Source organism: Phalacrocorax aristotelis, chromosome 5 (assembly GCF_949628215.1).
Source record: "Phalacrocorax aristotelis chromosome 5, bGulAri2.1, whole genome shotgun sequence".
In the NCBI taxonomy this organism is placed as follows: domain Eukaryota; kingdom Metazoa; phylum Chordata; class Aves; order Suliformes; family Phalacrocoracidae; genus Phalacrocorax; species Phalacrocorax aristotelis.
The window spans coordinates 33,213,418-33,226,064 of record NC_134280.1 but is presented as its reverse complement, the minus strand read 5'-3'; the positions used below and the strand labels follow the sequence as shown (position 1 = coordinate 33,226,064).

Genomic DNA, 12,647 nt, shown 5'->3' with positions numbered 1-12,647 from the left:
GATATAATGACCTCTTTACAGCATATGCTTTACTACTTTATTTTGACAAAATAAAGTAAGGTTTATCTGCTTAAGAACATCACTCAGTGTCATTTAGAAAAGTTTTGGAGAAGAATAAAATTGACTGAAGGCCAATGGAGGGTCTTGTTAGACCAAAGGGATTTCATAAATACTTTATAGACACATTCTTGTCTTCTTGAAAAGCAGTATTTCTTCCTGGCAGGCTTGTGTCGTCTCTCTACTGCTCCTCAACCACTCTACTATGACTGCTGTTGATGTTTCCTGCAAGGAAAGGGTTTCTGGAATCCTATCCCTAGCCATAAAGATCCAAATTGTAAAACTATGCATCAATAAACATTCAGCCTTTGGAAACCAAAGAAATATGCTTTTCCCTGTAAGACACATCTCTTACCTGGTGGTCCCATTGCACACACAATCTGAACATCTACAAGTTTAATCACTGAGCAGTCTTTAAGGTCATACCAATTCCAGTGATCTAACCACTGCCGTAGTAATTCAACAGGCGGTTGAGCACCATAGACCTCTCGTGCTGGCATATTAACATCATCTACAAATACAACCTGAAAAGAAAAGTATAAAGGATTTTGCATTTATTTATTTTACTGAATATATGCCACCATGTCCTTTGATTCTGGAAACACTGCACATCAATTGACTCCCATTAAAATTATTGGGAGTAATACACATAAATACATGTTTTTGAAAAGCAGCCCTAAGCTCTTAATGGAGTTAAAACCTTACATTTCATTTTCCAGCCTCATTGCAACTCCTTGCAAAAGGATTTGCTCACTGCAGAAAAAAAATAATTAAAAAAAAAAAAAAAAGGCCTTCTCTAATACCCTTCTCAAGCTTCTGAGTACTCAAGAGTTCCATTGATCTTGAAGGTTTTGGCAGGCACCAGTGATAACAACAAAGATGATTCAAATCTCCTTTAATGCTTCCAAAACAAGTGAACTATCCAGGTTGGAAGGAACCTCGGAGTTCATCTAGTCCAACCTCACGCTCAAAGCTGATTTCTCAACAGTGATTTTGTACCAGTTTCCTCAGGACTTTATCTGGTCAAATCTTGAAAACCTTCACACACTGAGATGCCATAGCCTCTCTGGGCTGGGATCCTGTGCTTAATTACGCTCATAGCAAATTGCTTTTTCCTTATATCCAGTCAGAATCTCCCTTGTTTCTATCTACAACCATTTGCTCTCATTCTTCTGTTGCGCACCCTGATGAAGAGCATGACTTCATCTTCTTAACAACTTTTTCATAGCTACTGGAAAGCTGCTTTTGGTCTTCCTAAAGCCTTGTTTTCTCTTGGCAGAACAGAGTTCCCTCTGTTTATCCTCACAAGGCTTGTGCTCCTGTCCCTTGGCGATGTTGGTGGCCCCCTACTCAATCTCACAGACTCAAATAATTGTGGTGTTTGGAAGAGACCTCTTGAAATTATCTAGTCCAACACTCCTACCTAAGCAAGGTCAGCTACAGCAGGTAGACCAAGACCATGTTTGGTCAGGTTTTGATTATCTCCATGGATGGAGACTCTACAACCTCAGTGGGCAACTTGTTCCATTGTTTGACCAACTTCACCATTAAAAAGTGTTTTCTTGCGTACAGATGGAATCTTATGTGTTTCAATTTGTGCCCATTGCCTCTCAAACTCTCAGTAGACACTACAGAGAACAGTCTGCTCCCTGCTCTTTGTCCTCTCTCCTCACGTTTTTATACACATTCTTAAGATTCCTGCTGAGCCACGTTATCTTTTCCAGGCTGAACAATCCCAGCTCTCTCAACCTCTCCTCATATGAAAGATACTCCAGTCCCTTAATCATCTTTGTTGCCCTGCACTGGACTCACTCCAGTAGGTCCATGTCTGTTTTGTACTGGGGAGCCCAGAACTGTCTAAAGCACTCAAGATGTAGCTTTACCAGTGCTAAGCAGAACAGAAGTATCACCTCCAGCATAACCATCTGGCACATCAGCCACTCCTTCCAGTGTGAACTGGCTGAGGATGCACTCTGTCCCAGTATACACATTCTTAATGAAGAGACTAAACAGTATTCACCCCAGTATCAACCTCTGGGGTACACCACTAGTGTTTTAGTCTCCTTGAATTATCAAAATTCTTCCTGTACTGGAAGGTCCAAAACTTAACACAGAATTCCATTTCAATAAGCACTGAGTAAAAAGGAATAATCACTTCCCTTGAGCTGGCAGTCTGCATCCACTCCTACCTTATCTTTTTCCTTTATCCAAAGGATCAAGAAGAATACCACCTTGGTTCCTATATCCTTTTCCTTTGCCCTCAAAGGCTGTAATCCCTTTTGATAGATTCCACATCACTCTTCACAGCTCACTGATGCCCATGTAGATGAGCAACAAGAAGTAATAATCTGATGGCTGAACAAGCTTCTGTAATTTCTCCACAACATAAGAGATCCAGGCCTTGAACAAGTGACAAATCCTACATGATCTCACTTCGAGATTTCTCTAAAACACTAAAACCACAATACCATCAAGAGCCATATTGTCAGCAACAAGATTACCCATGCAGAATTCTTATCTCAAGGATAGGATCACAAAATATGGAGGGGGAAGTACAACAATGCTGTTCACAGATATTCGTATCATAGAACACGTTTTCTTCTGTTGATTAAAACAGGATGCATATCACTGGGAGAGGGGAGAAAGAAAAGAAACATGAGGATCTAAATTAGAAAAGTTAGAACTCAGACAGTTTATTTCAAACTGAGCATCCTTTCTTGATATCAGCTGTGATCAGTTAAGAAAATAGTGCATTTACATATTTGTTTGCATTTAAACACTTATTTACATAGAGAAATATACCAGTTACCATTCTTTTCCCAAGAGGAGGTCCAAAAATTCCTCTTCTCCTTTTGTCCAGCTTGGACATTATAATATTCTGAGTCTGAGCTGCTGTAGTTTGTGCTGAAAAGTTAATGAGAAGTGGCTTGTAGACTTCTTTATTCAAATTATTTAAAAGGAAATTCTGGAAGGATTGTGAAGAGGAGAAAGTTAAACTAAATACATAGAAAAACAAATTTTATAGCACTTTAGCAAATAGCAATCAAACAGAAAAACATTTTTGTACCATTTTTATTTTATTTAAAATTATGAAGTATCTCTAAGAGAACTCTAATAATATTTCATCAGATAAACCACTATTCTAGAATAACTCAAAACATAATAAACTTAATTTGTCAGAGAAAAATTTCCACCTCCAATGCAGACGTTTTCACATTTTCTCAAAGAAAAAAAATCTACTTATTGTATTATATAAATTCAGCCCGTTAATATTTTGCACACAAAATACTTCCTAGTACTAATTAGAGTTAACATATATTGCCTGTACTGATCCACACACAAATTTGCACAAGTATGCAAAGGCCCAAATATTTATGTCTAGTTTTGAAAAGTTTCCAGGAATTTTTCCTTCAAAGGGCATAGCAAGAATATCTAAAGATAAGCTTTACCATCACGATTGGTAGTATTTTATAATGCTAACTACTTTCCAAAGTCCCTTATGTTAGCTGCAATTTAACCTCCGGGGGAATCTGGATCAAAGTCAGCATTTCAGGTAAGACTGAATGGGACTCATTTCTTACCCACGTGTGAGTAAAACCACAGGGGGAAGATACCCTCCCATCCTTCCCAGAGTTGCTACAGAGAATCACTGCATATAGAGTAACGTCTCTAATGACTAGTCTAATCTCTGCCACCAGATGTTGGGACTTTCCAGACCATGCAGTCTTTTCTGAAATGTTTTATCTCTATCCTTTAAGGAAAAATCTGAGCCGCTGCTCAAAAATATAACAATGACAACTCATGGAAACTATAGAGCAATGTAACTTAGTGGTCATATTTCTTTTGTTCTTTCAATCAGTTCTGAACTCCCAAGAAATATCACATTCTTAACTATCACCCCAGAAATGAACAGGGCACTAGAAACTAGTCATATTCTTCATTATAAACAGATGTTTCATTCCAGGAATATTCTTTTATGAACAGATCTGCTTTCAGTCTTAATACTTATTTTCTTCAAAATTATTTCAGAAAAATAACTTACAAAACTGTTAAATAATCCTTAGGCAGTAACTTCACCATTAATTTTTATCACACAAAAGGAAGGGAAAAATAACACATTCCAGACCATGAAGCCAAATTTATTTTATCTGCTTACATAACTTACAAGTTTTGCTCCCTTTGCAAAACAATTGAGAGTACACAGGCTTCATGCTGATTGCACTGGAGCAATCAAGAAAAGCAAAATTTTCTATAAAAAGACATACTGGAGGAAAAAAAGAACAAATAAAATAAATTTTGTGCTGCTCAGAGGAACGGCTTTCTTTGTTCTCTCTCATAATTTAATGTATCTCATTAGCTGAAAATGCAATAATGCTTTGCCATATATCCACTCATAGATCCCCTTTTTGCTTCAGAAGTATGCTTTGCCACAGACCTAGATGGAACCCAGTGAAAACTGCTGATTTTGGAAATTTCTGGAAGTGAACTTCAACATCATAAACATTCTATTGGCATGGTTCAATTGCCTGTCAGGCTTTAATAGTCTCCCAGAAAGACTGTGGGTTAAATCCTGATGCCACCAATATCTGTCAGATCTATCAGAAGACTTACAATTTATCTAAAATTTTTAACCTAGACCATTAGAATAACTTTCTATATTACCCATATTGTTATTTTAATAACCACATGATAAAATTAAAATGACCAAAGCATCACTTGGTGATTGAAGATGAAAAAGAAAGGAAATACGCTATCCCAAAATAAAAACTCAATTATTTCAAAAAGATAATAAAATCTGCTTTCCATTGTAAAGTCTGACTTATCCTTTTAGTTAGAAAAAATAGTATTTGTAGACATGGAAAAAAATATAACAACATTAATTGTGATCTCTTAGAATAAGACCTGAAGTTACAATGCTTTTTACAAGATTGTTACTCCCTTTGACCAGATTTCCACAAGCTCTGAGAAATATATTGCATTTGGCTGTACTAAGTCATTAATTATATTAAATGTTTTTATTGCTTACTATCCTATGTTCTGATTATCATTAGACACACTCACGACTAAGTATATCTTGCCTCTTTCAATATAAAAATGCACACTGGTAACTTAAAACACCTGGCAGTTATTTGCCTTCTCTTCCGTGCTCAGTGCTCATCCTATTTATTAAACAGAATTCAAATGATATTCAAAGACAAAAATAGTTTTCTATCAAGATTTTCTATGGCACACACCAACACAAAGATATGGAAAGGTAATGACTGAAACATTATCCAGTTAGCTATTTTAATTTAGGTAACAACACCTTGGATTTTTTAAGAACAGCACTTCTGTAAATCAGAATCCATAGATTCAAATCAGCCCTCCAGAAAATGAGGAGCACAATAATTGCTTGTGGAAAGTTTGACTTATGTGGCTTCTCTACTGTTACAGAGGACTTCTGTCACTGACAGGGACAGAATCCATACCCCAAAGCTACTATTTTCCTGAATTTACTGCAAGGTTTTGAAGCTCTGCAAGTGGAGCAGAGGCTCTACATAAAACAGTCTTTTTTTCTTAAAAAAAAAAAAAAAAAAAAAATTTAAATAGACTAATATCCATAGTGGTATGACTGGAATCCTACAGGGAAGAAAAATTAAAAAAAAATGTACAATCATGCAATTCAAGAGTTTATCATAATGAATGCACTAGAAATATTAAATTATTGTATAAGGTAAAATTTATTAGCTTCTGAACTCTCTATTTTACTACCTTAATAGTCTTTTTAATGTATTGTGTGTGTCAAATATACAAATGCACAATATATTATTAGTCTAGGTAAGATGGCTGATTTGAGATACCAATGTATAACATAACTTCTTTAAATATTAAACAATTGTTGACATTGCGACTTTGTTGAAAATGAAAGGCTCATTTTGAAACAATTAACTGTTTATATACTAAAAAACCCAATCTTATTCTTTTTTTCCTTTCTACTGGAAGACTATATCCAGCCTAAAAATCCTAAACCTAGATCAAGTATTAGTATTTTGCCAGAATTTTGTTTCAGAAATAATGGAAATTATGTATTGCCAAAAGCTAAAGTCGAATTAGATTATCATTATTATTTGTGCTCCTTTTTCATTTCTTCTCAAAGACAAGGATGAGATGGGTAAAGAATATTTAAGCATTCTATAAAACAGGACACATGATTGTTTTGATTTAAAATTTATTTCTGTTGAAACAGGCAGCTGCTTTTCATTGTAATGACCAGATATAGCTAACTGGGTATCTGAAGAAAACTGGCTGGGAAGGTCTTGACTAGCCAATTCCCCTTCCCACTATAGCCTGTTTTATAAATAATCCTTTGGCAATACTGCTATTAATTTTTTGCATTTGTATTTCTTTTGGTGACAAAAGTCCTGTTCTTCCCTGTTTTCCAGTGCATGGAAGTGCCATAGTAGCATCTGACTAGAAAAGGTTATCTACTAAACTTTTCCACAATAACAGCAGCACACATTTTTGCTGCTTCTAACTCTAGGACATGTCCATTTTGTTTCTTGTTATTTTGAGGAATCCTGACTGAATGTCTTATTAAATGGTTTAGTCTTTTGGCATCAGTGTCTGTGTGGATTATCCCAAGTATATCTATAATCACAACACAAAGCAAATTCATACAGGAACAAAACTGAATAGTTCTGTTCGGGTTCTATTAGCAGCTTATTCCAGTGGATAGCTGGGTGCTTCTTAAGAATTTAGCCTGGAAGTGCAGAGAAGGGGGAAAAAAAAAAAACCAAACGAAAGTCCTAAACCAGCACCTTTTGCTATGCAACTGCATTTTCAGTTGCCCATAATTTCATTTCATAATATCCAACAATTAACACCTCATTTTCCTTTTTAAAATAAAGTTATCAAATTATTTCTCATCTTACTCCTCTTACAACTACGTCTAATGTTAGTATTAAAAGTACTTACAGTAATATAGGTACTTTTTCCAGTTCCTGTTGGCCCAACAAATATAGAAGGTTTTTGATGCACTGTCAACAATTCCATCAATGCCATGTATCGAACAGTATCCAGAGTTGGTACAATTATTTCACTAAACTTCGTATCTTGAGGTATAGGAGGAGCTGATTTGAGTGTTTCCACCCAGGGTTCCCAAATTCCTGCTCCCTAATTTATTTTATATGAAAGTCATATATTTATAATAAACAGGAAAAAACAGCACAGAACCAATGGAAATAGAAAAATCTAAGTTCTACAACTTAACAGATTGGGTTATCAACCAATTTTTTAAAGGATTAAAAAATAATTTCATAGGTTTGTTCAGAATGCAGTGCTTTCACTTGAGAGTACTTAAAAAGAAACAACGCCTGTGCCTGAAGCATGCAACTACTGAATGACAAGGACTTTCTTACCTTTCATATCTGTACACATATTATATATATTTAAATATACATTACATATAGTGTATAAATACATAAGAAGCCAGGAAAGTACGGTATAAATTGAATCACTAAAAAAGCATAGTCAGCCTTTTCACAGACTCTCATTCATAATAAATACCTCCAAACTACGGAATTTGAGGGCAGATTACTTTTAGTGTGGAAGCTCCACAGCAAAGTGTTCTCCTTTAGATCAGCCTAATAGAGGAGTCTTTAAAAATGTCAAAACTCACCAGCAGTAAATTAATATGAGGAGATTTTTTAAAACTGTAAATAGCCCCAAAACAACTGTGTGTTCCATCCTATCCCAAGAAATTTCTATCTTGAGACAAGTCACATGAAATTCCTAGATGTTGCTCTCTCCTGAAGTCTTTATTAGAGGGAGCATATTTCCACCTCTAAACACAAAATCCCCTTTATTGGCAGAGCATGTGTTTATGAGTTATGATCAGAAGACAAAGCCTTTACTGCTGATTGAAATCTCAGCCACTTTCCTTGGCAAGACACAAGAATCGTGCGTGAGCAGAAATCTAGACAAAAGTAATTCTCATTGTATTGTAACAGCACTTCACAGGAACGACAAACTCAAAAAAAAAAAAAAGGTACATTTATTTTATCGTGGAGTCTCTGGGGCATACTAGATCCAGCGTGTGAAGCTTTCTTCTCCACCGGGGCAGATGCATCATTGATTCACAACTTAATCCCAGAAAAAAGGGGCAGAGAAAGAGAGGCACAGAAGTAGCCTACTACAGTAATAAAAGAGTTACAGCCTAAAGTATATCAAGTTCTTCCTCAACCTAAGAAAAAGGCTGAAACCTAAAATAAAATAATCTTGCAAGAAATAAAGAATAAAAAATAACAGGAAAAAAAAAAACTGGTTGAGATTTTCTGCAAACTTGTTCTGCCACAACAGGCAATTATTGTGGTAGCCAGAAAGACAGGCTTTGTTATCACAAGTCCCCACCAGAACACTAGACCATCACTAGGTTGCATGGATGGATGTCTGACCTATTCAGAGATAAAACCAGCAGGCAGCAGAAACAAATTCACCATAACAATACACACCTTCAGCATTCATACAAGATTATTTCAAAATGGAAATCCACACCTTATTTTGCAATCCTCACCTTTTTGACAAACCGATAATCATAAATTGTTCCTTCTGTTGGAAATGGGACTGTGAAAGCTTTTGAAGGCTGTTGATCAATGCTGCCCAGCAATTTATATCGTTCTTTTGTCTCCTCACTAATTGGTCCATTAAGCATTTCTCGCACAACTTTGTCAAATTTCAGTCGATCATCTTCCTTACAGCTAGCTCCAACAGACCATACCAGTGAAAACAAAAAAATACCCTAGAGTTGGAAAAAACCAAAACGTAATTTCAGTACCTGCATATTACAAAGTTCTTATTCATTGAAGTCAAAGAAATCTTCGCCACAAATCACAATAGAATTACACTGGACCAACCTGATTTTATGTATGCAACATGGACCATGTTGCTGTTAAACAGAACTTCATTTATATTAACTATCAGCATCTGATCATCTTTGTTGTGCAGCAAAATGCCTGACCTGCTCAGTGCAGAGCCGTTAGTTTGAGAAAGTAGTCCTTAGATAGCATTGATCTAACTAGTAATAAACTGAGATACCAGAAACTGAAGAATCATATACAATTTTGGCTGGTTAGTATAATATTTGTTAAATTTATAGCAAGAGATCAAACACATCAGAGTCAACTTTGTATCAATTATAAAGAAGGCAATAGTATTTTCCTCAATGGACATTACAAAATATGTATTCTAATGATGAAATACAGGTTTTATTGCTTGTGAAGTCCATTTCACTAAAGCCTAGTTTGGAATACATTATTCTGTATATTAAACAGTCTACCTCAAACCAAGAGAAAATGTCATGGTCATTCATAGCTTTAACTTTGGCTTCATCAGCAAATTCATCCATCATGCAGTCCATCAGATTCATCAGTGATCGAATTAAGTTTGCATCTGAAGTAGGCGAAAGTTCCTGAAAAGAAAGAATACCCTCCGTTGCAGGTGTTTTACTCACTGAAAAAAGACTGCTAGATGGTGGGGTCTTCTTCCTCACCGTGAAGATAAAAAAATACTGTAGAATAAATGTGTTTAAAATATATTCAGAAGCAAGCTGAACAATACACACATTATTAACATTATTGTTAATATTGTTAATAAATTATTATTAAAATAATAATTAATAAAACCATTTGTTCCTTTGGTACTTGGAAGTGAAAATAATTCATACACTCTTAGTTTCTCAGAAAATTTCTTTATCCTACCTTTGTGTATTTCCTAATAAACTCAAGACAGAGTGGAACCATTCTGTCAAATAGGCCTATTATAAATTCTTTATGCATAGAGCTGATTCCTGAAGGCATTGTATTTAGCCAAGACATCATTAATGGTCTCCAGCCTAACATATGGGGCTCCATATAGACCATACCACACCTTGAAACCTAAAAATAAACAAACAGGTGCACGTTACATTATATGGTCTCCAAATTTTTTTCCTATCAACAAGAACTTAAAATAACATTCAGTGTTATAACATACAGCTTCTGGGACTATTAGAAACTGGTATAAAGCGTACACTTTATACAGTGGGGTTCTGAGAGCCCTGAAAGACAAATTTCAAACCTCACTTTATTATCACAAAAGATAATAAACTGACTACTAAAGGGCCTAACAATTTTAAATTAAGTTTTCTATAATTTGCAAGTAAAAATTCCTTCCTGGTATGACTATGCAGATATTTTGTTCTGTTTATATTATTATCTAAACTTCTATTCATATTGAAGAGACAATTTTTGCATTCCACAAAGTGCCATTAGAAAAAAATAGGTGTGACAGATATAGACAGCTGCCAGAAATTCAGTGATTGTTGGTTATACCAGAATTTGTGTGGGAAATTAAAGATTTGCACATGAATTATTTTATTTTTCTTGTCAGGGACTTTCAAGGGCTGGACTTGGAACAGTTACAGGGTCTTCCGTATATTTACATTACAGATGTAAATATGTAATTTTTCACATCATATTGTAAGACAATGAGAAATTTAAACAAGAAAACCAAGCTACAATGTTCTTTTCTATAAACATATAAAGAAATATCAAACTATTAGTATTCTCAGTTGAGTATATTTTTAAAAAATTATAATATAATCACAATAACGAAAGACATTTGTAATCAGTCTTTCAAAGGCAGGTACTTACAGTAGCAGGAGAAGCAACTTCTAAATCCACTGGTTCAAAAATAAGGCTCATTTGCTGTGACATTTTGATAATCTCTCCAGTCATAAGGCACAACTTTTTATTATCGTCAAGCACAGTATTCATATTCTCAATCCATACTGCATCCACCGGCCCATCAAAAACCAGCCATTTCCTGTCTGGAGTCTGGTTTGCAGAAAATATTTGTAATCAAATATTTGCAATTTATTTTATTACATTTACTGTAAAATTAATATTTCAGATCTAAAGTTATTTTCCACTAAAAATAATTGAAAATATTTGGAGTACAGAGTTGTATTCGAAAGCAGCTTCTGAAAGGACAATCTGTATTCACAATTTAGTTTTATAAATTTAAAGCATATACTGTTAACTATAGAACGTTACTATCTGTGTCTGCTTTCTTTTAGTTACACTCATGATGCAGTACATTGCTTCTGTCAGTCTGCAACATATTAAAATACTTTGACTTATAAAACAGTGAAACTGTTAATAGAACAAGATACCACTCATCCATGTGTACTGCACACTTACCACAGAATTCAATAGGACCAAATTTAAGATATTACCACAGTCCTAACTATAGTACGTCTGGTTTTTTACAATATAAACAACTAGTCATATGTATCAATCATATTTCTTATAGGAAAATACAAAGCAGTTGTGCAGTTCTGCAAATGTTATTAGAGATGATGAGCTTCAGGCTGATCAACTTCAACATACTACTAGTTTAAGTTTATGGGGGCAGAGTCTGATACTACAATCACTAGCAAAAAGTAAAGTGTGTGTCAGGTAGGTACATCTTTTATTATACTCAGTGAAAATACTTCAAGGGACTTTAATGGAAGGTCAGCCATGAGCAACATTCAGACAGCAGTTTATTCCAAAATAAATGCCAAAATGTCCATATACATAAACAGCACAGACTTGGGCCATAATCAGGCAAAACAAGGAATAACAATGAGGTAGAAATATTAAGTGTTCATTTATTTATAACTTATGCAAACAAACAAACAAAACATTAACCCTTCACATAAGGACTTCTAAAATGGTGTGACAGGCTGGGTCGACGAAGGGAGAGCAGTGCATATTGTTTACCTCAACCTCAGTAAGGCATTTGACAGTGTCTCCCATAACATCCTCATAAACAAGCTAAGGAAGTGTGGGTTGGATGAGTGGACAGCAAGGTGGACACAGAACTGGCTCAACAACAGAACTCAGAGGGTTGCGATCAATGGAGCGGAGTCTGGATGGAGGCCTGTCACTATTGGTGTTCCCCAGGGGTCTGTGCTGGGTCCAGTCCTGTTTAATATATTCAGCAATGATGTGGATTAAGGGATAGAGCGTAACCTCAGCAAGTTCTCTGAAGGTACCAAGCTGGGAGGAGTAGCTGATACACCAGAAGGCTGTGCTGCCATTCAGCGAGACCTGGACAGGCTGGAGAGCTGGGCCAAGGGGAACCTCATGATATTCAACAAAAGCAAGTGCAAGGTCCTGCACCTGGGGAGGAGCAACCCCATGCACCAGTACAGGCTGGGGGTTGAACCACTAGAAAGCAGCTCTGTTGAGAACGACCTGGGAGTGCTGGAGGACAACAAGCTGACCCTGAGCCAGCAATGTGGCCTTGTGGCCAAGAAGGCCAACAATACCCTGGGGTGCATTAAAAGGAGTGTGGCCAACAGGTCGAGGGGGGGTATCCTCCCCCTCTATTCCACCCTAGTGAGACCATTTTGGAGTACTGTGTCCAGTTTTGGGCTCCCCAGTTTAAGAAGGACAGGGAACTGCTTGAGCAAGTCCAGTGGAGAGCTACCACGATGATCAGGGGACTGAAGCATCTCCCTTATGAGGAAAGGCTGAGAGACTTGGGTTTGTTCAGCCTGGACAAGAGAAGACTATGGGGGGATCTTA

The 12,647-nt window shown here is 36.1% G+C and overlaps 1 protein-coding gene across 1 annotated transcript in view; it reads right to left on the bottom strand.

Moving 5' to 3' along the window:
• The window catches only part of DNAH7 (dynein axonemal heavy chain 7), a 122,273-nt gene that overhangs the window by 56,246 nt on the left and 53,380 nt on the right, over positions 1–12,647 (bottom strand). Inside the window, exons 32-38 of the mRNA XM_075093902.1 lie at positions 10,725–10,907; positions 9,792–9,968; positions 9,371–9,502; positions 8,609–8,833; positions 7,012–7,209; positions 2,867–3,022; positions 413–581 (exon numbers count right to left, since the gene is read on the bottom strand). Of these exons, the coding sequence (XP_074950003.1) occupies positions 413–581; positions 2,867–3,022; positions 7,012–7,209; positions 8,609–8,833; positions 9,371–9,502; positions 9,792–9,968; positions 10,725–10,907 (1,240 nt within the window). The remainder of the gene's footprint in view (positions 1–412; positions 582–2,866; positions 3,023–7,011; positions 7,210–8,608; positions 8,834–9,370; positions 9,503–9,791; positions 9,969–10,724; positions 10,908–12,647) is intronic.